A 26358-nucleotide genomic window follows, 5' to 3' on the forward strand; every position below is an offset into this window, starting at 1 on the left:
CCATGGTCACCATGGTAGGCACAGAAACTACCATCGGAAGTTGATGGGGCAGACATTCGAATGATATACCAGTGCCACGAAGGGTCACTGTATGGGTTTTGGGTCTGATAAATGCATGTCCCCGAAGGTCAACAATTGTTGGCATATCTTAGCACTAGAATTGACACAGTTATCAAAGTAACATTTGAGCAATAAATGGTACCTTAACTGATTTAATGAGCCATTCACATTTTCACTGCACTGCTTAATCTTTGGAACAAGAATATGGCATAATCAAACAGTTAGAGCAGGGTGGAACAGTCTCCAAAAGAGGCACAGCTGATTTGGCCCTCTCAAGATGGATCACGTATGTCAATTAGAGGAGTGAAACTGGTAGGACAGACAGAGAGGGACCAAGGGGAGGGATGGTCTAATGCAGGGAGTGAGAACCAGGAATAGGAGTACCACAGCCCCCAATATGTGCCTGCACCATCACCAGGGCCACGTAAAAGAACTCGATCCTCCCCAGAGGGCAGAGACAGACCCAGAGGTCACGAGAGCAATGTTCACCTGCCGAGAGTGAGAAACCAGGCCTGGGATAATGAAAACATAAATATTGCATTCAGAATCACTTAAAATGTTCAAAATTGCAACAGGATACAAATGGGTCTCATGCAAATAAGTGTTATTTGATGAAAAATAAGTCTAAAGAGGTAATTATAGAAGTTTATTAATTGGTTATGTTCCCTGGAGTGACAGCTACTTCCTCTGGCGTGACACACCAAGGGAAAAAAGCTGTCACACCATTGGAAATCTCAGGCTGTATGGTCCATTTTGGGGCTTACAGTAAGCTTTCCATATGATTTCACCACAACATGTTTCCATTGCTTTTTATACTTCAATTGTCAAAAAGTATTCTTATTTGTAATATATACACATTCAAACTGCATCATACCAAAGAACTTAGAAACTGACCCCTTTTATGGCAATGGCTCAAAAGTGCAACATTTTGATAAATATTTATCATAAAGCTTTTACAATCTGGTAAGGCCATGTGCTCCAGCCATGTCTTCAGTCTTCAATATTAACAGTGGGAGGGCGTTCAAGTGGGTTTTCCGAATCGTATGGGGGTATTTATGAAATGTACAGATGTTATGAATGTGGCTGATGGCCATACTGTTGGCCTTGCAGTGGGTGGAGGAAGTTAAGCCAGAAAGAGTAGTTATTTGCTCTGATTCATGTGCAGTGCTAAGGAGTCTCCAGTCCTTTATATCACGTAGCAAACAATACCTACTTTATGAGGTGCTACAAACCCATGCCAGGAGTAAACAAATGGGTATAAAGATAATATTTACATGGCTCCCCAGCTCATGTGGGATTGGAGGGGAACGAGGCAGTTGATGTACTGGCTAAACAAGCACTAAGTAGTTGGGATGTTGATATGGTAGTTTCAATGAGCAAGGCAGAGGCAAAAAGCATGATATGGACAGTGATGGTGGAGAAATGGCAGGAGCAGTGGAATAGAGATACTAAGGGCAGGCATTTATTTCAAGTACAGAGGAAAGTTGGGGAGAACGGCAGGAAGGGACAGAAGAGAGGAGGCTATATTTACAAGATTAAGGGTGGGACACAGCCAGTTGAATAAGACCTTACATGTGATAGGAAAGTATCCAACAGGAAAATGTGAGTATTGCCAGGAAACAGAGACAGTGGAGCAAGTATTGATAAAGTGTGGACATTATTGGAGGGAAAGAGGGAGGATGAGATCTAGTTTGAGGAAGAAGGGGATACAGGAAATTCGTTTAAAGAGTATATTGAGTAGAACGTCATTAGATCTAGTCTCAAATATTTTGTTATCTTTTTTAAGAGCAACGGGGCTGGCAGGTAGGATTTAGTTTCTCCGTCTCTGGCCCACACTCCAGTGCAGTAGGTGGCGGTAATGCGCCCTAACGTTGGATGCCAACCGCCGATTAACCCCACCAAAGAAGAAGAAGTACGAACACGGCATAATGTCTACGTCATATCAAGCTTGCCCAGCCGTAGTACACCCTTCACTGAGTTTTTTGGTCTGGCCTGTTCAGTTGTGTCGCAGTATTTCGTGTTTCTTCGACTGTTTTTGAGGATAACTTTGATTTCGGTAAGTAGTGTAATTTAACTTGTATGTCTGGTATGATGACGATAGTAGTAGCTAGCTAAATCAATTAAGTTTATTTGACGCCTGCGCAAGTTTGCTAACTTTAACAATTATGCTAGCTAGCTAACGTTAGCTATTTAACTCTGTCAATCATGCTAGCATTGTAGTTATGTATTTCTACAAAGCAGTAGTTTGCTAGTTCGTCTTGCAAGATGTTACAGATGTCCAGTATTTGTTGATTTGCAGTTCAATTCGTCTGTAACTAACTAGCTAGCTAACTGGCCATGCATGGATTGCGTCTCCGAGGCCGATGTGTTAGCCAGCCGGCGGGCCTTTAGCTAGCTAGGTAATGCATAGCCAGCAGAGCCGACCCCCTTGCATTCAGTTAGCTAGGGTCGGAAAGCATTCCTGTGTCTAAGACACCGCAGGAGCAGGCGAGATATGGCATGTAAAACGTACCTCAATCCATGGATGTACACCGAATGCAGGGGGGAAGTAGATTTACTTTCTTACCGGTGTGGGACACCCAAGTGCAAACATGCGTTTTTTCTTCTTCTTCATACTACAAAAATTACAAGGTAGCCTACTCTGCTGACACTGACAAACATATCAATAACAACTGTTGTCTGATCCATGTAATTTGCCAACAAAAAGGGGAGACACAAATACAATATGAGATCCATTTAATCTGGAGGAGGAAATTATTGTCCAAAAACAATAAGTGCCACAGATCCAATGACAAAGACAGTGAATATGCACACTCGCCAGGGATATGTCCAATGTTCTCCACTGGTGCAAATAAGATAGGCTACTGTTCGCACAATTAAGTTAAGGAATTTGATACCTTTTCGTTGTCATCTCTTTATAGCCATTTGCTTTCCAATTTTTTTTTTGTGATTTGTATTTTTAAATTTTGGGATATCCCTGGCTGGGTCTCTTTGCTTTTCACTGACAGTCGCACTTAAACAATCATCTGTTTGGTAATTGCAGCTTGCGCTGCCCAAATTGCAGGCCCTTCCGACTGTAGGCTTTGTGATGTAAATGTAACCTTTATTTAATTAGGCAAGTCAGTTAAGAACAAATTCTTATTTACAATGACGGCCTACACCGGCCAAACCCGGATGATGCTGGGCCAATTGTGCGTGGCCCTATGGGACTCCCAATCATGTCTGGTTGTGATACAGCCTCGAATAGAACAATGGTGTTTGTAGTTAAGCCTTTAGCACTGAGATGTGGTGCCTTAGACTGCTGGGCCACTCCGGAGCCCCCAATGTAAAACAATCCACGTGTTTTTTAAGTTAATGATGTTCTGTGGCCAAATCATGCTTTCTGTTGTATCCTATTTTGAAGGATTTTATTTATTTCTGTATAGACAGGAGTAAGCTAATTCGGCTATATAATTTTGGAAATTTAATTCGATATACTTTAGGGAAAGCTTCCCCTAGTCTTATGGACATGTCAACTATGCCTTTTTAATGTGGCATAAACAGTCATGGTGTTATCATCTGATTGCCAAACAAAGATGCTCCTGTAGGCTACCCACAAATATTTGTCCACTCACAAAATTATTTCAGCATCCAAACGCAAACAGTGCACTGTGCACCTGCGATTTGATTACTGGGAAGAGACATCTGTTATTCTGCGATTGTCATTAGGCCTACACTTGTAGCCTGAATTGATGCATCCACTGTTGTCCATGTACGCCTCTGTCTTGGCCACTCATCTCCGCCTTGCCCGTGACCGTCTCGGCCACTCATCTCCCTGTGACAAAATGTAAGTGTTCTCCTTAAACCACAGCGCAATTTGGTTTCCAGTCAATTCGCAAATTTTCATGCGGCTGACATGCAGTAATGTTAATTAATTGTGTAATAGCCTGTAGTTTTTGAACATGTTGTATTAATTGTTATAGGTTAACGTTTTACCGGGACAGCGTGCCCCCACTATTTATTTTGCATGGACGCTCTACCGGAGCGTACCGCCTTTTGCCCCTGGTCCCATAATCACAACTGTTACACAGAGAAGATTGAATTACTTTGTTTAAATGTGAACTGACATTTTTGTCCTCCTTTAACAAGCAGTAACAACAGCAGCCATTATGAAATGGCACATCCCGTTGAACAACAAATGAGCTGATTCCAAAATGGCTCCTGTGGCTTCTGCTACCTACAAAAAGGAGTTTTTCTGAAAAACGTAGCAATCGTTCAATCTTCTTGATGTAACAGACAATTCGTAGTACAGCACATTTCTCATCAATGGATTGAGGTACTTTTCCAAAGCCATGTCTTGTTCTGGCTCCGCGTGTCTTAAATACACATGAATGCTGTTCGACCCTAGTACAGCTGTAAGCAAGCGGATCGGATCTGCTGGCTAAGTAAAGCAACTATCATTAGCTGATCTTTCAGCTATAGTATAATCTTCTCTCTGTCTCATTCAGGGTGTCTTTTTATGAGTAATCAAAAGATTCAGAAGCCAACGCTTACAGGCCAGCGTTTTAAAACTAGGAAGAGAGGTGGGTGTAAACTGAATATTGATATCATGACTGGTCAATTGCTGTTATGATTTGTCCCTAATAAATGCATTGATCTTTCAACAGATGAAAAGAAGGTGTTTGACCCTACTCAGTTTCAGGAAACCATTGTACAAGGTTTGAACCAAACTGGCAGTGATCTGGACGCTGTTGCGAAATTTCTTGATGCCTCTGGTGCCAAGCTTGACTACCGCCGCTATGCTGAGACGCTCTTCGACATCCTGGTGGCTGGCGGAATGCTTGGTAAGGATAGAATAGAATGCTTGGTAAGGATAGAATAGAATGCTGGGTAAGGATAGAATGCTGGGAAAATAATATAGTTCTGGTGACATAATAGAATAGAATGAAAGAATGTGTGTGACAGTCTGTATAATAACTTTCCCTTTTTATTCTTGTTCAGCCCCAGGTGGTACCTTGTCAGATGACTTGACCCGTACAGAGTTCTGTCTGTTTACAGCACAAGAAGACCTGGAGACCATGCAAGCATATGCTCAGGTACACTTGTGCAATAGTGTTTGCTTTTGGTTTAACAATAAAGAGCTGAATATGATGATACCTTGACTTACTAGCAATATTAGTAGTGGTGGTTCAAACCCCTTTCCCCTTTTTACTGACAGAAAAGGTTGATTATGATAAGTGTGCTACATTTTTGATTGACATTAGGCTGTTTTTTTTAGAGATCTGAATTAATTTTCCCATTCGATACCTAGGTTTTCAACAAGCTTATCAGGCGTTACAAGTACCTGGAGAAAGGGTTTGAAGAGGAGATCAAGAAGGTGAAGGCATTGTTGATTGTCGTCTTGAGCAACATTGTTCAAGATGTGACTTGCTCTCTTATCTGTTGGATCGTTCAACCGTAAACTAGTTATTCAACTCATTGATGTTTCCCAAAGGACATCAATAGGGTGCTGGTAAAAATGAGTGCACTGTAAAGGGAATAGGGTGCTATTTGGGATGCAGTCTTGATAGATGTCAGAATGGATAACATTATTGATCCTGGCATGATTATAGAATATGCAATTCTTTCAACTTATGTTCAATAATGTTATCCAGTCCAAAGTGCTGCATTCTATCCACACCGTATACTCCTTTCTTTGGCGAATATGCAATTTAAGTTTGCTAAGGATAGAATGGAATAGAATTGCGTTTCCCTCTTGTTCTTCTCTCCTGTGCAGTTGCTGCTATTCCTGAAGGGATTCACTGAGTCTGAGCGCAACAAGCTGGCCATGTTGACTGGCATCCTGCTGGCCAATGGCAACATCTCAGCCTCTATCCTCAACAGCCTCTACAATGAGAACCTCGTCAAAGAAGGTGTGCAGCAGTGCCAGCTCAATAGGGCAGGCTTCTGCAACAAAAGTTAAACGGATAGTATGAGATTTATGGTATCCATGAGTCTGAACTCATGGATACCATTATGTCTCTGATTTGCTCTTGAAACTACCTCTTAACTTCCTTCATACTGGACACAGAGTCCATGAGTTAATCTGATCGCTTTAAGCCTGGTCCTGAACAAAAAATGACTTTCAATAGAGATTCTCCATGAATCATTATTTTTTTTAAATCTGGGACTAGATTTAATCTGTCTGGAAAACCAGCCTGTATACTTACATGCTCATATCCAGTTACTTTATTACTTAAATTAAACGTTGCGTACATTCACTGTGAATGTGAATTTACGAGGGGCATATTTATGGTTTTGTCTCTTACAACAGTCCTTGTGTCTGAAGTTGCTTCATTTCTGTTTTTACGGGCAGACTTGTAAAACTTGTAGAATCGTCTCCTGTGGTATTTGGCTTTTCACCTGGTAGGCACTAGGCCTAAAAATATTGTTTCCCCTTATTTTTTTACCCAGGTGTCTCTGCAGCCTTTGCTGTGAAACTTTTCAAATCCTGGATCCATGAGAAGGATATCAACTCTGTGGCAGGAAGTCTTCGGAAGGTCGGCATGGATAATAGACTTTTGGTGAGTGAGACCACCAATCATGTGGGTAATGTCCAATCCAAAGCCATGCTAGTTTTCCTTTGGTCAGTGTAAAAACAATAATTGTGTAGCAGGGAAGTTAAGAATGGGCAGCTCTCCTGGGAATACGAAGGCTGTATCTCAATTTGTCTATCCCCTCTATCCACCTCAACTGTATTGAAGGAGAAGATCCAAGGTCGATCCCCTTTGACAATCTTTCCAATGAGTTTTGAGGGGGTATGCAAGGAATCGAGGAAAGATTAATTGAGAAAGCCAAGGGGAAGCCTTCAGAGTTGGACAGTGCTTAATCATAAAGATACAATGTAATAGTATTTGTTCTATTTAATTCTGTGTTGTAAAGCCTGTTTCTCCACCTTGTGTTTTGCAGGAGCTGTTCCCTGCCAACAAGCGGAGCTGTGAGCATTTCTCTAAGTACTTCACAGATGCCGGTCTCAAAGAGCTGTCGGACTTTGCCAGGAACCAGCAGGCCATAGGGTCCCGTAAGGAGCTTCAGAAGGATCTCCAGGAACAAATGGAACGCGGGGACCCTTTCAAAGACGTGAGTCTGGGTCTATGCTGATTGCTGGAGAAGCACTCCACTGGTTGAGTTTCCTACCCTTAACCCTTAAAGGGTGCAATTGCTCTCATTCTCCTTTCTGTATTTAGAAGCATTGGGTTGGTGTTAGCATGAGGACACTTGGGGTAGAAAATTGGAACACAGCCTTGGTCTGTGTTGATGAAGGATATTGTTTGATTATGATACCTAATTTTGTTAGCATGGGATGCAGATAAAATGCCCAATAACCAGAAGCAGTTCCTTACTTACTGACCTGCTTTCCTGTCATCCTTTCCCTTCAGATCATTGCGTCAGCCAGGGAGGAGATGAAGAAGAACAACATCTCAGAGCAGACCATGATCGGCATCGTGTGGACCAGTGTCATGAGCTATGTGGAGTGGAACAAGAAAGAGGAATTGGTCACAGAACAAGCCATCAAGCATTTGAAGGTGAGCTGGTTGGTTTACACTGATTTCGCTCAAGCCTTCCCCATTTCTCCTTCTCCCAAATCCAGTCAGCTGATGTTCTGAAAGAGCTGCAAAATCTGGACCCCTACAAATCAGCCGGGCTAGATAATCTGGACCCTTTCTAAAATAATCTGCTGAAATTGTTGCCACCCCTATTACTAGCCTGTTCAACCTCTCTTTCGTGTCGTCTGAGATTCACAGCTGGTCATGGGTGCACCTCAGCCACGCTCAAGGTCCTAAACGATATATTAACCACCATCGATAAGAAACAATACTGTGCAGCCGTATTCATTGACCTGGCCAAGGCTTTCGACTCTGTCAATCACCACATCCTCATCGGCAGACTCGACAGCCTTCGGTTTCTCAAATGATTGCCTCGCCTGGTTCACCAACTACTTCTCAGAGTTCAGTGTGTCAAATCGGAGGGACTGTTGTCCGGGCCTCTGGCAGTCTCTATGGGGGTGCCACAGGGTTCAATTCTTGGACTGACTCTCTTCTCTGTATACATCAATGATGTCGCTCTTGCTGCTGGTGAGTCTCTAATCCACCTCTACGCAGACGACACCATTCTGTATACTTCTGTCCCTTCTTTGGACACTGTGTTAACAACCCTCCAGGTGAGCTTCAATGCCATACAACTCTCCTAGTAAAACTAAATGCATGCTCTTCAACCGATCGCTGCCTGCACCTGCCCGCCTGTCCAACATCACTACTCTCGACGCCTCTGACTTAGAATATGTGGACAACTACAAATACCTAGGTGTCTGGTTAGACTGTAAATTCTCCTTCCAGACTTGCATCAAACGTCTCCAATCCAAAGTTAAATCTAGAATTGGCTTCCTATTCCGCAACAAAGCATCCTTCACTCATGCTGCCAAACATACCCTTGTAAAACTGACCATCCTACCAATCCTCGACTTTGGCGATGTCATTTACAAAATAGCCTCCAATACGCTACTCAATAAATTGGATGCAGTCTATCACAGTGCCATCCGTTTTGTCACCAAAGCCCCATATACTACCCACCACTGCGACCTGTACGCTCTCGTTTGCTGGCCCTCGCTTCATACTCGTTGCAAAACCCACTGGCTCCAGGTCATCTACAAGACCCTGCTAGGTAAAGTCCCCCCTTATCTCAGCTCGCTGGTCACCATAGCCGCACCCAGCTGTAGCTCGCGCTCCAGCAGGTATATCTCTCTGGTCACCCCCAAAACCAATTCTTCCTTTGGCCACCTCTCCTTCCAGTTCTCTGCTGTCAATTGTTAAGTTCATGTTTTAAGTATCCCTATATTTCTGTTATTACGGTCTATCACTCAGTCAAGAGTGCGCATGCGCAGGAAGTCTAGTCGTTGATGGACCTGGCCTTGAGTGTAATGGCTACCTTGTAGTGTGTTCATATAGTATAGTAAACGTTGTTAAACTGGAACCTTGTCGTTGTGTCATTTCGAGTTAACACCAATGACTGGAACGAACTACAAAAATCTCTGAAACTGGAAACTCATCTCCCTCACTAGCTTTAAGCACCAGCTGTCAGAGCAGCTCACAGATTACTGTACCTGTACATAGCCCATCTATAATTTAGCCCAAACAACTACCTCTTTCCCTACTGTATTTATTTATTTTGCTCCTTTGCACCCCATTATTTATATCTCTACTTTGTACATTCTTCCACTGCAAATCATCCATTCCAGTGTTTTACTTGCTATATTGTATTTACTTCGCCACCATGGCCTTTTTTTGCCTTTACCTCCCTTATCTCACCTCACTTGCTCACATTGTATATAGACTTATTTTTCTACTGTATTATTGACTGTATGTTTGTTTTACTCCATGTGTAACTCTGTGTTGTATGTGTCGAACTGCTTTGCTTTATCTTGACCAGGTCGCAATTGTAAATGAGAACTTGTTCTCAACTTTCCTACCTGGTTAAATAAAGGTGAAATAAAATAAAAATTTCACAGAGCCATCACTTTCACCGCTGTGATGGGATTGAGTGTAATTTTTTGCCACTAGTTTTCATGACTCAAACACCCCCTTTTTCTCCACCTCTCCGCAGCAATACAGCCCCTTGCTGAAGGCGTTCACATCCCAGGGAGCCTCTGAGATCCTACTGCTCGTGAAGATGCAGGAGTACTGCTACGACAACATCCACTTCATGAACTCCTTCCAGAAGATTGTGGTGCTGCTCTACAAAGGTAACAGCACTGGTAGAAGAAGAAAATGAGATATCTTGGGTTAGTTACCAGTATCTTTGGTAAAAGCGATGCTTAGCACTCAGCATTAAGAAGATAGATTGAGGGAAAGGCCCTGCAACAGACTAGCTTCCTGTCCAGGGAGTGTGCTTGTACTTCAAGCTGCCTTATGCTACAGAAACAGGAGAAGGGCTCCTGCCTTATGGGTTGTTCTGGCTTGGACAGGGCTTACTTATACAAAGGTAAAGGAGATCAGTGAATAGCGTTGTCTGCCTCCTCAGTCCTTGCTTCCTCAATCCCTATCAAAGCTCATTGGAGGAGGATGTCTGAGGGAGGGACCTTGGATACTTGTATCCATTGAACAATGATCCTATCTTCTGATCCTTTCTGAATCACCCTGGATTCAGACAGTAGCAACCAAAACCTTTCCGCCGCGCTTATCAAAGCGGGATCTGGATTATCTACCATTAAAAGTACCGTAATTTCCGGACTATTAAGCGCACCTGAATATAAGCCGCACCCACTGAATTTTTAAATAATATGTATTTTGTACATAAATAAGCCGCACATGTCTATAAGCCGCAGGTGCCTACCGGTACATTGAAACAAATGAACTTTGCGTTTTTTCATGCCAAGTTGTTTTCAGCGTGACGGATGATTCGCATTTCCTGTTGACAGTCCGAGTGAGAGGCAGGTCAAACGTCAGAGGAACCTCGTCCATATTTATGATGACGTGCGGGCCGATGGAATGCTCCGCTATCTTTGAATCAGTGAATTTGCGTAAGTTTGAAACTTTTTCCTCGTAGTCGGGAGGGAGCTGCTGACACAGACTCAATCTTAGACACCACGATGGTCCACCTCTAAAATCCTCAAACTTCATTGCGGTGGCGATTTTGTTTTGGCTTTCAGTCGGATCTGCACAGTTGAAACACCTCGGCCGTCTGCTCTCTGTGTGTTGACCCAGTCTTCAAGCTCATTTTCTAGTTCGGGCCATCTGCTTTTCTTCCCTCTGAAAGCTTTTGTTGTCTTTAGCAGCGTGAGTCAGTTCCTCACGCTGCTGTTTCCAACGTCTTATCGTCGACTAATATGACTACTGACGCAACAACTAGCACGGGTTGCTAATATGACTATTGGCTCACCAACTAGCACGGGTTGCTAATATGACTACTGACGCAACAACTAGCACGGGTTGCTAATATGACTACTGACGCAACAACTAGCACGGGTTGCTAATATGACTACTGACGCAACAACTAGCACGGGTTGCTAATATGACTATTGGCGCACCAACTAGCATGGGTTGCTAATATTACTACTGATGCAACAACTAGCATGGGTTGCTAATATGACTATTGATGTAACAACTAGCATGGGTTGCTAATATGAGTATTGTGCTTTTGGCTAACAGACAACGAAAGAAAGTTGTTAGAACATGAGATAAACGCTGGTTTCAATGGCATATGAGGAAGTGTTTACAAAATAATTCCGTCAACATTTCTAGGGTCAGATTTTTTGGCTAGGCTACTTTGAAACAAGGTAAGACATGATTCATAAAATGACAAAACATCCAGGTTTTAAACAATTACGTTTATGGCTAAACATACTAAACAAAAATATAAAAACGCCTCTGCCCAGTCATGTGAAATTCATTAAGGCCTAATGAATTTATTTCTAGTTCGGGCCATCTGCTTTTCTTCCCTCTGAAAGCTTTTGTTGTCTTTTTGCACTGAGTCCGTTCCTCACCCTGCTGTTTCCAACGTCTTATCATAGACTCATTAAGGCCAAGCTCCCGTGCAGCAGCTCTATTTCCTTTTCCAACAGCCAGATCGATCGCCTTCAAATTGAAAGCTGCATCATATGCATTTCTCCATGTCTTTGCCATGATGAGGGTGACAAAATGACTACCGTAATCAGAATGATGCGAAGTTTGAGCGCGCTCGATTTACGACACATTATGTAACGGTGCTCAGTTTTTTGGCGGCATGAATCTTGTGAAAAAAATCCATAAATTAGCCGAGTCATTGTATAAGCCGCGAGGTTCAAAGCGTGGGAAAAAGTAGCGGCTTATAGTCCGGAACCCACCAGAAAATATTGTAGGGACAGAGGTCAGTTTATATTGGTGTTTATATATTCTTACAAATATAAGAGGGGGAGAGGTGAGACATATGTACGCTTTCACTTGCTGAAGAAGCAGATTTTGCTGTTAATGTGTGAATGCAAGGTGAGTGACATGAGAGAATATTTTTCTGTTGCCTAACAGATTCACATCAACACTTTGTATTTTGGCACAATTGTCTTTGAAAAGTGGCAATAACTGCATCTTCATGCAGTTGTAATTTTCATGTTGATGTATTTTTCCCAGCGGATGTTTTGAGTGAGGAGGCCATTCTTAAGTGGTACACAGAGGCCCACGTTGCCAAAGGAAGGAGTGTGTTCCTGGAACAGATGAAAAAATTTGTGGAGTGGCTCAAGAACGCAGAGGAAGGTGAGCATGGCTTACATTTGACGTTAGTCAGGTAATTTAGCAGGAAATCTTATCCAGCGCCACTGAAAATCAATTAATTCAACTAGCTCATGTGGGTATAAAAACCTTCAAAACATCCTCTAGTCCCTGGGGTTTTGTCTGTATTCGCCATAGCACTGTATTCTGTTCATGCAGTTGACTTGAATCTCATATTTTCTCCCAGAATCTGAGTCCGAGGAGGACGAGGCTGCTGACTAACGGACCTCAAGCCAAATCCAAGGCGTGTCATTTTTTTTATTTTTTATAACGTACAGTGGCACCAGGAGCAGTAGAATGTTCTGTTACAGAAGTGCTTGTCCCCCCCCCCCCCACACCCCCCTTTTTTCTTTTTTCTACCTCCTCCACTCCAACCATGATGTATAGATGTAAGGGCTTTTGCATTCTGTTCATTTTAAAACTAATAAAGTTTACACTTGTGGATAGCATGAATCATGAATAGTCTCCCTTGAAATTCTTAATGATTCCTCATTTGAAGGGAAAGACATGTTGCCACATTTAACCCCCTAAGGTCGATGTCCTCGCCCCTGCGGAAATGTAATTGGCATATTAATAAAAAATCCCCATAAAAATCTGTCGGTTTAAGCTGGGGGGGGGTCACTATCTGTTCCATGTAGTGAATCTGTTATGGGCTAATGGCAGTAAGGCCAAATTAAAATGTTTAATTAAATCATTTTACAATATTTGTTTTTGATACTTCAAGTGATCTTCAAAATCAAATGGCAAAATTATCGTTATGACCGTAACAATTTCATATAGATTAGATTCAATATTGGTTGTTTTTATCATTTCTTTACACCATCAATTAAACTTTTTAAAATAAAGTTTAGTACTGGTATTCAGTGTTGGTGTAATTATTCTGTGATTGTGTCATTCTGAATAGTGTAATTTACTCATGAGGCTTCTGAAATGACCCTCAACAGCAGTTATGAAAAGTTGGGGCACAGAGATATTGTTGATGTAAGTGCGAAATATGAGTGATTTAAAAGGATGGATTATGTTAGTGTAAATTATTTTAATAATGGGCAATTCCATGGTGACAGTGACAGACACATTTTAAAGTGAAACTGTCAAACAAAAACCAATGATTGCAAAGTTAAACAAACCATACCACTGCATGCACAAGGACTACTTTTAACAATTTCCACAACATTTTACCAAAACACATTTACTTGGAACAGTGCAGAGTTTGGTTCGAAACAGAATGATGGTTTGTGCAGATCCCTTACCCATCCCTTTAATATGATTCATGCTCATACACATGCAATATTAACCTAACCTACATGTGATCCAAAGTACCTGGAAAGACTAACATTATGCACTACATACCTTGAAGTGCACAAGGAGCAACATTATTCACGGTGTACAAAACAACGATCCAACTCCTCACTTTAAATAGCAGTTATGGCTCAGTCAAGCATGATGAAAACAAGGGGATGAGACAGTAATTCAAAGCCCAACATAAACACTTGAATATCACCTACTGTAGGAGGTCGAGGCAGTGAAAAACAAGTAATTTAGAACAAAATACATTTAATTTGTGTAGCACTTTTCTTTAGTTCTCAAAGCTCTACTGAGGAAAAATAAATAATTATATACAATAAAAACCCATTTGGAATAAAGGCAGGTGAAATGGCAATAGTGGGCTAGGTGCTAAATATATTTTTGATTGGGACTGTAGAAGTGGGATTTAATGCCTGTTTTAAAAGTTCAGAGTAATTGAGACTATCAGGTGGTCAGGGAGAGCATTCCACAGGTAAGGGTCAAGGGAGCAGAAGTCTTGTTCACCCATAGTTCGGAGATGTGTCTTGGGGACTTAGCGCTTTAGAGAGGCTGGAGCGAAGAGTTTGACGTGGCTCGCTGTTTGAGATGAGGTCGCTTCTGTAGGTGGGGCTCATTCCATTAAAGGCTTTACATACAAGCATGAGGATTTTGGAGTCGATCCTGTAATTGACCGGTAACCAGTGGAGTTGGGCCAGGATCGGGGCGATGTGGTCTGACTTCTTGGTCTTGGCAGCACTGCTCTGCGTTAAATGGAGCCTCTAGCGATTTGGCTGGGAGGCCACCCAAACAGCGCATTGCTGTAGTCAGTCAGAGAGAAGATGTCGTGGATAAGTTTCTCTGCGTATGACAGCAATTTTGACAGAAGAACATATATATAAAAATGAATCCCCTGGCATGGTGGGTAATGTTGAGGCCATTGCAGGACAGTTAACAGACTGGGGGGTTGTCAAGATATCTCAATTAGCAAGACACTTTATTCTGAGTCACTGAGTAAAGTTACTCTTACAGGTTTTGATTGACTGAATTAATTAAACAAATACAGTCTGTATACTCTGTGGTGCATTGAACAAGCAGGGAACCTTGACTTGTTTTTCCAGTCTACAGAACAACTTCATGTTTTTTATGTACTGTAGTAGGGTATTGTATGTTTGAAGCCCCATGCATGCTTTCACCTCAGCCACAAACAGGCTACAACAATAAAATAAAGATTGGGGGAAGCAGATTTGTTCTACTGCTTTTGAATAAATAGTTACAGCATTGCATGTTCAGAAACGTTAAATACATTTTTGCTAATCACCAACAGATGGTAGTATGTGTATGTCTTTAAAATGTGGTCCTCTCCAGTGAAACATAGGACAAATAAACCTATTAAAATGGCTATAGCTTGAAAGTGCTATCAAATCTAGGAAGTATTAGACTTTTCTTTTTGTCCCTAAGGAAGCGTAGCTTTGTTGTTTTTGTTTTGTTAAGTATTTACAAAGAACATGGAGCAATTGGGAAGGCACTGTTCTGAGAGAGCAGTGTGTGTGTGCATGTGTGTGTAGCTGAGCAGGCAGCCATGTTGTTGATGGCTGTGATGTCCTCCCACCTCTCTGTACTGTCAACAACACCAGCGGCGCCAAGGCAGTGGGACTTTGCTGTGCCTGTCAAGCTGCTGCTGCCTGCCGCAGTCTTGGTAAGCTGTCACAGTGCACTCCCCTCCTCTCTTCCCTTCTCATCACTGTATGTCAGTAGATGCTCTGGTAGTAGTGTAAGCCAAAGGTGTGTGCTGCTGCGAAGGGACCATGCTACCGAATATGCCCTGCATGCAGGAGTTTTCCCTGTCAACTAAAGGAGCTGTTTGTTTCTTAGTACTTGAGCATCTATTTTCCATTGTGAGATGGTGACTAGATTATAACACCTGTTGACTCTTGGCAAGCTTTGTCTAGTAATGAGGGACTCTTGAGATAAGGGGGATAGAGTTGCCTTGATGAGTGGATTCTCAGGGGATGTTGGTGTACCCCACTTTATTGCTTTACATTTAGCCTTTTAGGATTCTCCTAGTCATGATGTGTATGCAACAATACGGCATCTATCTATGCAATACTACTTGATATTGACAACAAATCACTTGAAGAGAGCTATGGATTCCACCATTTCATATTGTTGTGGAAAACTCGATCCAGAGATTAAGGCAGAGACTATTTAATTGTATAATAGAAAAATCTTTATTTAAGCAGCTGCGAGGGAGATCTGTGTCTGATTTCACAGGGAAGAACTTGAATAATAAACTGTTCCATGTCCCTTATGTAGTGAGAGGTAATAATACAATCATAATGTTACACAACAGTTATTTTATACAAGCAACAGTTCCGGAACACAACATGTTAGGGTGCAGACATAGCAGGAGTCTATGAAAGGCATAACATCACAGTCCAACACATAACATATCCCTTGAGAAGTTACAACGTCTTACCCCAAATTCTGTCACAAATTAAAACAACTTCGACAGGATTGTTCTTTAAATACCCACGCACCATTCTCACATTCTCAAAAATAGAAATATTGTTTAATCCTCCAATTTTGGTGATTAGGAGTTAAACAAAGAGAATATCTTTGTTCCATATGTTTCTTTCCCCTCTCTTTCTGCATGACCATGGGGAGAGAGCCTCTGCCAGGAATTTATGACCTGTCATAAAGTCATAAAACTTGTGGTGGGAGAGTGAGAGAGGGGGGGAGCCACGATATAGACCCCAAAGGGCCACATCGTGACAACAACCTCTCTCTCAACGTCTGCAAGACAAAGGAGTTGATAGTTGAATTCAGGAAGCAGAGAAGGTAACATGCTCTGAACCACATTGCTAATCACCAACAGATGGCAGTATGAGTATGTCTTAAAAATGTGGTCCTCTCTAGTGAAACATGGAACAAATAAACCTATTAAATTGGCTTTAGCCTGAAAGTGCTATCAAAGCTAGGAAGTATTAGACTTTTCTTTTTGTCCCTAAGGAAGCATAGCTTTGTTGTTTTTGTTTTGTTAAGTATTTACAAAGAACATGGAGCAATTGGGAAGAGTGGCATGCCTGCACAGGGAAGGAGAGAGCCGTGTGTGTGTGTGCGCTTGTGTGTGTGTAGGGTTGCACATTTTGGGGAATATTCAGAGGTGGAAACCTTCCATGAGAACTAACGGGAATATATGTCAATTAACGGAAATATATGCAAATTAATATTAATACCATTTAATAAATGTATTTTTTTTTGCATTGGATATATTTACCATATCATATGGAGACAGAAACAAAAACATTTTACCTTATCATTAGTAGACATAATTGCAAATGATTACATCCTTCCAGTAGAAAAAAAAATAAACAATTTAGTTACGAATTGAACTTTAATTAAATGAGTTGACTCTTCACATGCGATGATTTCACTGAACAACAAAAGAAAGGGAATATTGAATGATCGCCAATGATCCATCGCATCTCCCAAAAATGTTTTCAACATACATCTGTAAAATGATAGTCTAGAAACTAAAGCTTTGGTTGTCTTCCTCTCAAACTTCCATGTCTTCACGCTGGACCTCAATATCCACCACTTGAACATCAGACTCTGAGGCCTCATCTTCACTGTCACTTTCCAACCTTGTTGAGGATGGCTCGTTGTCAGGCTCAAAAAGCCTTGAATTTTCCCGGATGGACACCAATTTTTTGCCTGTTGCGTGCTTTGTTGTGTGTGTTCCCAAACAAGGACCAGTTGCGCTCTGAGGCGGCTGATGTTGGTGGGATTTGGAGGATGATGGAGGCAACAGGAGAAAGAGCCTCAGCTCCACAAAGTCCCTTCCACCAGGTGGCTGATGAGATATGTTGGCATGACTGCCATATTGCATCTCCATCCCAAAGCCCTGGCTTGGAATTGTACTTCGCCAGACTGCCAAGAACCTTGCCCTCATCCAGGCCAAGGTGGCGAGACACGGTAGGGATGACACCATAGGCCTTTGTTGATCTCTGCACCGGACAGGATGCTCTTGCCAGCATACTTGGGGTCCAACATGTACGCTGTGGCATGTATGGGCTTCAGGCAGAAGTCTTCACGCTTTTTGATGTATTTCAGAACTGCAGTTTCCTCTGCTTGGAGCAACAGTGAAGTGGGCAGGGTAGTACAGATTTCTTCTCTTACATCTGATAGCAGGGTCTGAACATCAGACAGGATGGCATTGTCTCCCTCAATCCGTGCAATGGCTACTGCTATAGGTTTGAGGAGTTTCAGGCTGCTTACCACTCTCTCCCAAAATACATCATCCAGGAGGATCCTCTTGATGGGGCTGTCCATATCGACAGACTGTGATATGGCCATTTCTTAGAGAGACTCCTTCCCCTCCAGGAGACTGTCAAACATGATGACAACACCACCCCAACGGGTGTTGCTGGGCAGCTTCAATGTGGTGCTCTTATTCTTCTCACTTTGCTTGGTGAGGTAGTGCTATAACTTGATGACTCTTCACATACTTAATAATTTCCTTGGCTCTCTTGTAGAGTGTATCCATTGTTTTCAGTGCCATGATGTCCTTGAGGAGCAGATTCAATGAATGAGCAGCACAGCCAATGGGTGTGATGTGAGGATAGGACTCCTCCACTTTAGACCAAGCAGCCTTCATGTTCGCAGCATTGTCTGTCACCAGTGCAAATACCTTCTGTGGTCCAAGGTTATTGATGACTGCCTTCAGCTCATCTGCAATGTAGAGACCAGTGTGTCTGTTGTCCCTTGTGTCTGTGCTCTTGTAGAATACTGGTTGAGGGGTGGAGATGATGTAGTTAATTATTCCTTGCCCACGAACATTCGACCACCCATCAGAGATGATTGCAATACAGTCTGCTTTCTCTATGATTTGCTTCACTTGAACTCTGTTGAACTCTACATCCAGCAAATGAGTAGATACAGCATGTCTGGTTGGAGGGGTGTATGCTGGGCAAAGAATATTCAGAAATCTCTTCCAATACACATTGCCTGTGAGCATCAGAGGTGAACCAGTTGCATACATTCATCAGCATTTCTCTGACTACGTTCCTCCATTGAGTCAAAAAAACTTCTGATTCCAGAAGTACCATGAGCTGTTGCTATCGATAAGGTGTCTGATTCATCATTTTAACTTCGAATAGAAGTAGAGGGACTTATGTTAGAGGTTGCTTTTTGTTAGCGCTGAGGGAACTTTATGCATTTGGCCAGATGATTCTGTATCTTTGTTGCATTCTTCACATATGATTTGGCACAGTATTTGCAAATGTACACAGCTTTTCTTTCTATTTTAGCTGCAGTGAAATGTCTCCACACATCAGTTGGTGCCCGTGGAATATTCTTGTAAAGATTAGAAAAAATTACAAAAAAATTACCAAATACAATTCCATGTACTAATAGTTAAGCAGTTAAACAACTCCTTTGTAAGATAAATGTTTTAAAATGAAACATGTATGGAAACAGATGAATTAACACTCCTCAGTTAGCAGGCTCAGGCAAGCTAAAACCCACATGGTAGCAAAAACTAACTAGCAGAAATTGTTAAAAAGTTAGAAATTATTTAAACACACTTTGCTGTATGCTACTATTTACTAGTTAACAAAAAATAATGTTTGTCATATAAAATATATTCACCGCACCCAGTATTGTAATCAAAAATGACCAGAAAGCATGTAGTCCTTGGCTCAGACAGTGTAGTAGTGTGGGCTCAATAGCATCTCATTAGTGTGCAGGATCTTGAGAATTAGCTGTACATGTGATGGAAGAATGCACTGTGCATGCAGAGGGTTGCAATTCCATTGAATTGGGGATAGTTTAACCAAAATATGCCACAAGACCATGAATTGCCTTATGTGCATCCCACAAAAAAAATTCACTATTATAAGCTACCTTTTTTAATGAATTTAAGCAAAATTCCCCAAATTCCCGGGCTTAAATTCCAGTGGAAAATATACTTAAAAATTCTGTAAATTTACCGGAAAGTTTCCGACCCTTTGCAACCCTGTGTATATGTGTGTGTATGTGTATCTGAGCAGGCAGCCATGTTGTTGATGGCTGTGATGTCCTCCCCTCTCTGTACTGTCAACTGTCAACAACACCAGCGGCGCCAAGGCAGTGGGACTTTGCTGTGCCTGTCAAGCTGCTGCTGCCTGCCGCAGTCTTGGTAAGCTGTCACAGTGCACTCCCCTCCTCTCTTCCCTTCTCATCACTGTATGTCAGTAGATGCTCTGGTAGTAGTGCAAGCCAAAGGTGTGTGCTGCTGCGAAGGGACCATGCTACCGAATATGCCCTGCATGCAGGAGTTTTCCCTGTCAACTAAAGGAGCTGTTTGTTTCTTAGTACTTGAGCATCTATTTTCCATTGGGAGATGGCAACTAGATCGTAACACCTGTTGACTCTTGGCAAGCTTTGTCTAGTAATACGGGACTCTTGAGATGAGGGGGATAGAGTTGCCTTGATGAGTGGATTCTCAGGGGATGTTGGTGTACCCCACTTTATTGCTTGACATTTAGCCTTGTTCTTGCCAGGCTTTTAGGATTCTCCTAGTCATGATGTGTATGCAACAATACGGCATCTAGCTATGCAATACTACTTGATATTGACAACAAATCAATTGAAGAGGGCTATGGATTCCACCATTTCATATTGTTGTGGAAAACTCGATCCAAAGATTAAGACAGAGACTATTTAATTCTATAATAGAAAAATCTTTATTCAAGCAGCTGCGAGGGAGATCTGTCTCTGATTTCACAGGGAAGAACTTGATTAGTAAATGGTTCCATGTCCCTTATAATTGTGAGGTGATAATACAATCATATTGTTACACAACAGTTATTTTATACAAGCAACAGTTCCGGAACACAACATGTTAGGGTGCAGACATAGGAGGAGTCTATGAAAAGCATAACATCACAGTCCAACACATAACATATCCCTTGAGAAGTTACAACGTCTTACCCCAAATTCTGCCACCACAATATTATAAACATAAACAACTGCTCTTACATAAACATAAACAACTGCTCTTACAAAAACATAAACAACTGCTCTTACATAAACAACTGGCAGTTTAGTTTTAGGAAATTGAAACATAGACATTTTTCTTTTCTCTCTGTTGGACTTGCAGCGTAAACTGAATAGAACTCATTGTGCCAAGGGACTTGTGAAAACAATTATTCTGGATTTCACACTGCTGCTTGGACAATAAACGGACTCAGAATGCAATGCAGAACTCATCGAAATAACACTGTCAGAAAGCAGACACACAACACAGCCAGGACAGGACTAGTTTGCTGATGACATTACTGTTGTAGTCCTGATAACGAGTCAGCCTATAGGGAGGAGGTAAGTGAACTGGCATTGTGGTGCCAGGCCAACAACCTCTCCCTTAACGTCTGCAAGACAAAAGAAGTTGATTGTTGAATTCATAAAGCAGAGAAGGTAACATGCACTGAACCACATCAACGGGAATGCAGTAGAGAGTGTCAGCAGCTTTAAATTCCCCGGCGTACACACATGTTCGTCAATAATTTCCTCCAAACTACTTGCTGCCATGCGTCTGCGTAGCCAGGCGCTAAAATCGAACTTGGTTCTATTTTTATGCTTGACGCGCTGCAAGTCCCACCTCTCCCATCCCCTCATTGGTTTTTAGGAGCATAAACCCATGTGGGTGATTGAAAGCTGAACTGAGGTCCACACTCCAGTCCAGTTGGTGGTGGTAGTTCCCTTTAAAGTTGGTTGTCAACCGCCATTTAAAGTGCAAAGAAGAAGACAGAAGGAGGAGAGATTAATAGAAACTTGCTAGGTGTACCCTTTTATCTGTGGATGAATTGTCGGAGTAGAGGACCTTGTGCATTTCAGGTAAAATAACAACCCAATGTTTATATTCCAGGACAAATTAGCTAGCAACAGCTAGCTAGCTAGCTAAATGACCATGAATGTTTCATGCGTTTCGACCTGTCCCCAAATTAATATTGGTGGTTCAGAGTTCGTTTTGATATTTCAACCTGCGCGTCCTGATCGCGTCTGGTGTGGATGGACAAAATCAACATCCGTGAGAAGGCGCATGCGGATGCACACGCGTCCCCAGTCTAGTCAGCATGTTAAGGCGGATGAAGAAATTCTCTCCATATACTACCGGTTGGTACGGGCCAGGTCTCATTCACAGTTTTATTTTATTGATTTGTTTTGTAAAACAACCTAGTGGACATTGATAAACAGAGTTCTTCGGGATCGGTGTCCCTTCCACGGGACGGTTGAGCTAACGTAGGCTAATGCGATTAGCATGAGGTTGTAAGTAACAAGAAAATTTCCCAGGACATAGACATATTTGATATTGGCATAAAGATTACATTCTTCTTAATCTAACTGCACTGTCCAATTTACAGTAGCTATTACAGTGAAAGAATACCATGCTATTGTTAAAAGTATGATTAAGAGGTTATTAAAGCCAATGTTGCCACCCAGCAGCCATTGGCAGCCAAGGACATTCATTTACCAGCTGAGTTTCTTAAAACAATGTTAGTTGAGTTTCCTAAAACAATGTAAGCACGAAAGTGAACAGCAGCTGTATAATGAGAACAGTTTTGTGTGCCCTTAAAACCAATGGAGCTGGGGTTCTTAAAGGGGATATGGGGAATCAGGCACTGTTGCCTGTCAAATCTCTCAACTCTTATCTCTCTCTCTGGGGCAACCATTCCCTGCCTTCTGTTTTAGATTTGTATTGAGCAGACGGATGTGAGTAGATGTGTGCTTGCTTATGGAGGCACAATGCTCTGAAAGATTGCATGCCATAGCTGATAGCTCCCTGTCCTTCATGGAAGCTGCATGGTTCTCAATTCTGTGACCAGTGTCTCTGCAGTTGTGAACAGACAGACAATAGTTTGAAAAGAGCCCTCCATTCTAGTTGACGTGAACCATTCAAATACAGTCAATCATTTTTTTTGCAACTTCCATAAAAGCTACAGAAAAACAGCCTGAAATCCAAACTGAATATCGCTGTTTCACTTGTGTAACTGAATTATACCCAGTTTGGATTCCAGGCTACATGAAGACCATCCTCTACTACCAATGTTCTAATCTAGGTCATGTAAGTGTCAAGCCCTTCAGACAAAAGCTCTGTGTATGGGACTCTGGGGAGAATGGCTGTAATTATCTTGGCAGTGTAGTGGAGGGCTGCTTCTTGCTTCATATCGTACCAGGCTTCTGTGCCTACACTGGGATTGCAATGGCTTGCATGATGAGATTAGAGATATCTAGAGACAGTCTAGTGAAAACGGCTGGTAGTGGTACAACACTTAACTAAACAAGCGGCATTCAACCTACTCAGATTCCAACACAAAAGGCTAACCCAGAGAACCGCATGAGGAGCATTATAACCTACAGTATAACTAGAACTGTTTGCCAAGGAGAGAGGATAGAGAGTCATAGAATTAGAATAAGGTCGGAATGTGGAGTGGAAAGAGTAGTAATGTAACAGAGCATCTCCCTCACTCACTTAAGGTTCCTTCTCCTGGCTTATGAAGCCCAGATAGGACCACACTAGTGGTGTGTAATCACCTGGCTGAGAGAGTGAAGGGATTCATCACATAACCCTGAGTCAACACTGAGAGTCATCATAAACATTACTGAAGCCTAGGCTGCCATCCCTCCCGTCATCCCTCCTGTCGGCTTCTATAATGTGAACACAAGTGACCAAAGAAATGGATGGCCTGATTTGACGGCGAAAGCAACGGAGTGTATCTGGCTTCAAGCTGTGCTGTGCACCGAAATTGGCCCATCATTTGGTCTCGAGCTCAGTAGCCCAAAGGGCCTTAAGTGAAGAGAATACATCACTCATTAGCACTCCTTGCTTTCTCTCTGAGCCTGTCTAGTTAGCTGATCTGTGAAGATCGGAAGGGCGAAAGGGCTAGTCATGCCACTAACCCGACCCTCTATATTATCAGCAGCACACTGGCTTAACTAACATTGAACTACGGAACCAAGAACATTCAATTGGAACACTACAAGGGGAAAAAATGTGGCGGAATCCCCAGGAGAACAACAGGACTACATGGCAGCACTGTGACAAACCGCACTGATAATTTACAAATGAAATGAAAGTTTGGATCTCTCCAGAATGTTTTTAACGAGTCTCCCTTGAGTGTGGCTTAATGACTATGTAACTCTGGAACTTTGGAATGGGGAAAGAGATATATAGAGAGAAGTGGGGAATATACAGAGTGTTGGGTCTACACGGTACACTCCGCTTTCATTTACCCACTTATGCACCAATGGCTCTGGGGAGGCACACAGAAAGCCTCTATAAAACTATTTGTTTTTGCATGGACTTGTTGAATAGGAATAATACATTTAATATTAAATAATCCACAGGGAGATCCTGTTATGTAACAGATATTGGAAAAACCCACCAAAACATACATTCTCAGTGTGAGAATAACCAAATCTCAGATGACCACAAATATAATCCCAGAATAAAATGAATAAATACAAAACGAAAAACTAATTTGAGATTGTTTGGCGGTTGTTTTAAGTATTTGATAGGCAGTATAAGTATCCAGAGTTTAACAGGAAAGTTATTTCAATAATATTGTTACATATACTAGCTAACTCTTCATGGGTTTTAAACAATCTTTTGTTCTCTATCTAAAACATGGCAGAAATTAGTTCCCTGTGGAGTTTCTTACAACTGTTTCCCCCACAAGTAGTATTAATTGCACTTACAGTATGTTAGTCTGTGTTTACACAGGCAGCCCAATTCTGATATTTTTTCCCACTAATTGGTCTTTTGACCAATCACATCAGATCGTTTCACATAAGATGTTTTTTTAAGCTGATCTGATTGGTCAAAATACCAATTAGTGAAAAAAATATCAGAATTGGGCTGCCTGTCTAAACACATTCTAAGGTACCTGTATAATGGGATGTTAGTCTTTCTGACAGTTTTAACCCTGATTGACAAATGCTGAGGAGCTTTGGGACTGCCATTGGGTAACTCTGATGGACAGGATACCGAAACTAGTCTTGTTTAAACAAGGAAAATCAAATGCACTTCATCAAACAACACAGACATTTTTTTTAAGTGTGTGGAGAGGAGAGATTTCAGTAGCGTTAATTACCAACACTACTTGTGTGATGCTTGTTAAAATAGCAGTCAGTCAGTAAATCAATCATAATGTTATTTATGTTTTTAACCAAACTATGCTTAGCATACGTATTTGTCTAAGTGAAGAGTGACTTTGATTGTTGCAAGAGTAGCCTGTTGAAGAGAAATTAAGAGATCAGTTTCATAATTTGAGAAAGTGCGATATGAAGAATTTATCGTCCCTTAATCCACTTTACAAGTCAACTCATTATTTTGTAGTTTTATTGAACCTTTATTTAAGCAGGGAGTCATGCTGAGACCACAGTCTCTTTCGCAGATTATGTTAAAAAAAATATGATTATTATATATAAGTAAATATATTTAAAGGTCGGGGTGTTGGGTTTTCCTTCCAAATAGCACTTGAATAAATTGAAAACAGAAAAAATGCTGAGATAACATTTTAATATGTACAGCTTGTTTACTTCAGTATAAACTAGATGTCAAATTACATAAAACTGAATCACACAAATAACTTTGTAAACAGGCATGTAAGGTAATGTGCCTTACTGAAAGGCCAAGTGAATGTGTTGAGGCTTCCAGCAGCAAACACATACAGTACTGTAGCACACCATGCGTACTCTCCGCTGCATGCATGCTTGCACACGGCCGACGGCTGAGTAAACAGGTCAAACATGATTCCGATTAAAACTGCTTCACTATGACCTGTAACCTAAACAGCATGCTATAGGACATGACGCAAACAGATAGATACAGTAGCTCTGCTTTTGCCCAGTTGAATAGAACATGTCCTTGGTGCAGGGATACAAAAGTGAAGTACATTATTTATTGTACAACAACAATATACCAATGAAGAGATGTACAGGATATGGTGCAGGTAAACTGTTCTCTTAGCAGTCGTAGAAATGTAAACCTTTTTGTCCATCAGGGGTACAATATTTCTGCTCTGCTCACTAATCTTGCACTTTTATTAGCACTCTCTTCTGACCAATGAGGGGAACTTTTACATTTTATATTTAAATTGAACCTTTATTTAACTAGGCAAGTCTACAGCCCATTCCCTGTTTGAGTTCCAGTCAGGTATGCCTTTTACATTATATTTAACATGTTGTTGCTATTGTATTCCCTTGGATAGGTCTACTATGATATTAGTAGACATAATGGAACATGCTCGAGTCAGTTATGTTGTTCTGCTGACGGGTACAGATCAGATACTGTATGAAGAACTGTGTCTATAAACATAGTCATGAGGTATTGGGAATACATCACTCAATCCAAGTATGTTGATGTGTCAAATGGGCCTACTGACGACACCCATACATAAATTAAAAACTAATCTAGGGAACATAAGTAATTACTGGCAAACTTGAGATAAATAATCTATGGTGCTGTAGTTCTGAACTAACCACCTGACTTATTTTAGTGATCAAATTTGTCCCAAATATAAAGTGATGAAATGTTGTTGAATGTTTTGCTGAAATAGGGAGGGCACCATTCCTTATCAGCAGCACAAAATTAGGCTTGCCTCAGCCGAACAAAGATGTCTAAAGCCTTGTAGCGTTTCCTCAACCATGAGATGAGGGATTTGAATTCGAATAACTGCAGTGGGATATAAGCCACGCACACAGGCACGTACATACACAC

General features: G+C 41.6%; 1 protein-coding gene across 1 annotated transcript; it reads left to right on the forward strand.

Moving 5' to 3' along the window:
* The first annotated feature begins 1995 nt into the window (after nt 1–1995).
* Nucleotides 1996–13173, forward strand: LOC129816574 (eIF5-mimic protein 2-A-like). Its single transcript, XM_055871199.1, has 12 exons — nt 1996–2116; nt 4548–4622; nt 4707–4883; nt 5041–5135; nt 5351–5416; nt 5816–5951; nt 6493–6602; nt 6988–7158; nt 7458–7604; nt 9679–9817; nt 12177–12299; nt 12502–13173. Exons 2-12 carry the CDS (start codon nt 4559–4561, stop codon nt 12534–12536), a joined length of 1263 nt encoding a protein of 420 aa, XP_055727174.1. The 5' UTR covers nt 1996–2116; nt 4548–4558; the 3' UTR covers nt 12537–13173.
* The last annotated feature ends 13185 nt before the right edge of the window (nt 13174–26358 follow it).

The sequence above is a fragment of the Salvelinus fontinalis genome, chromosome 19 (assembly GCF_029448725.1).
Source record: "Salvelinus fontinalis isolate EN_2023a chromosome 19, ASM2944872v1, whole genome shotgun sequence".
NCBI classification, from domain to species: Eukaryota; Metazoa; Chordata; class Actinopteri; order Salmoniformes; family Salmonidae; genus Salvelinus; species Salvelinus fontinalis.

Excerpts from the sequence above, each read along its gene's own strand:
- LOC129816574 (XM_055871199.1), top strand. The coding sequence starts at position 4,559 with ATGAGTAATCAAAAGATTCAGAAGCCAACGCTTACAGGCCAGCGTTTT. Across the intron at positions 5,952-6,492 it reads TGAGAACCTCGTCAAAGAAG|GTGTCTCTGCAGCCTTTGCT; the intron begins GTGTGCAGCAGT and ends TTTTTTACCCAG. Across the intron at positions 12,300-12,501 it reads GCTCAAGAACGCAGAGGAAG|AATCTGAGTCCGAGGAGGAC; the intron begins GTGAGCATGGCT and ends ATTTTCTCCCAG.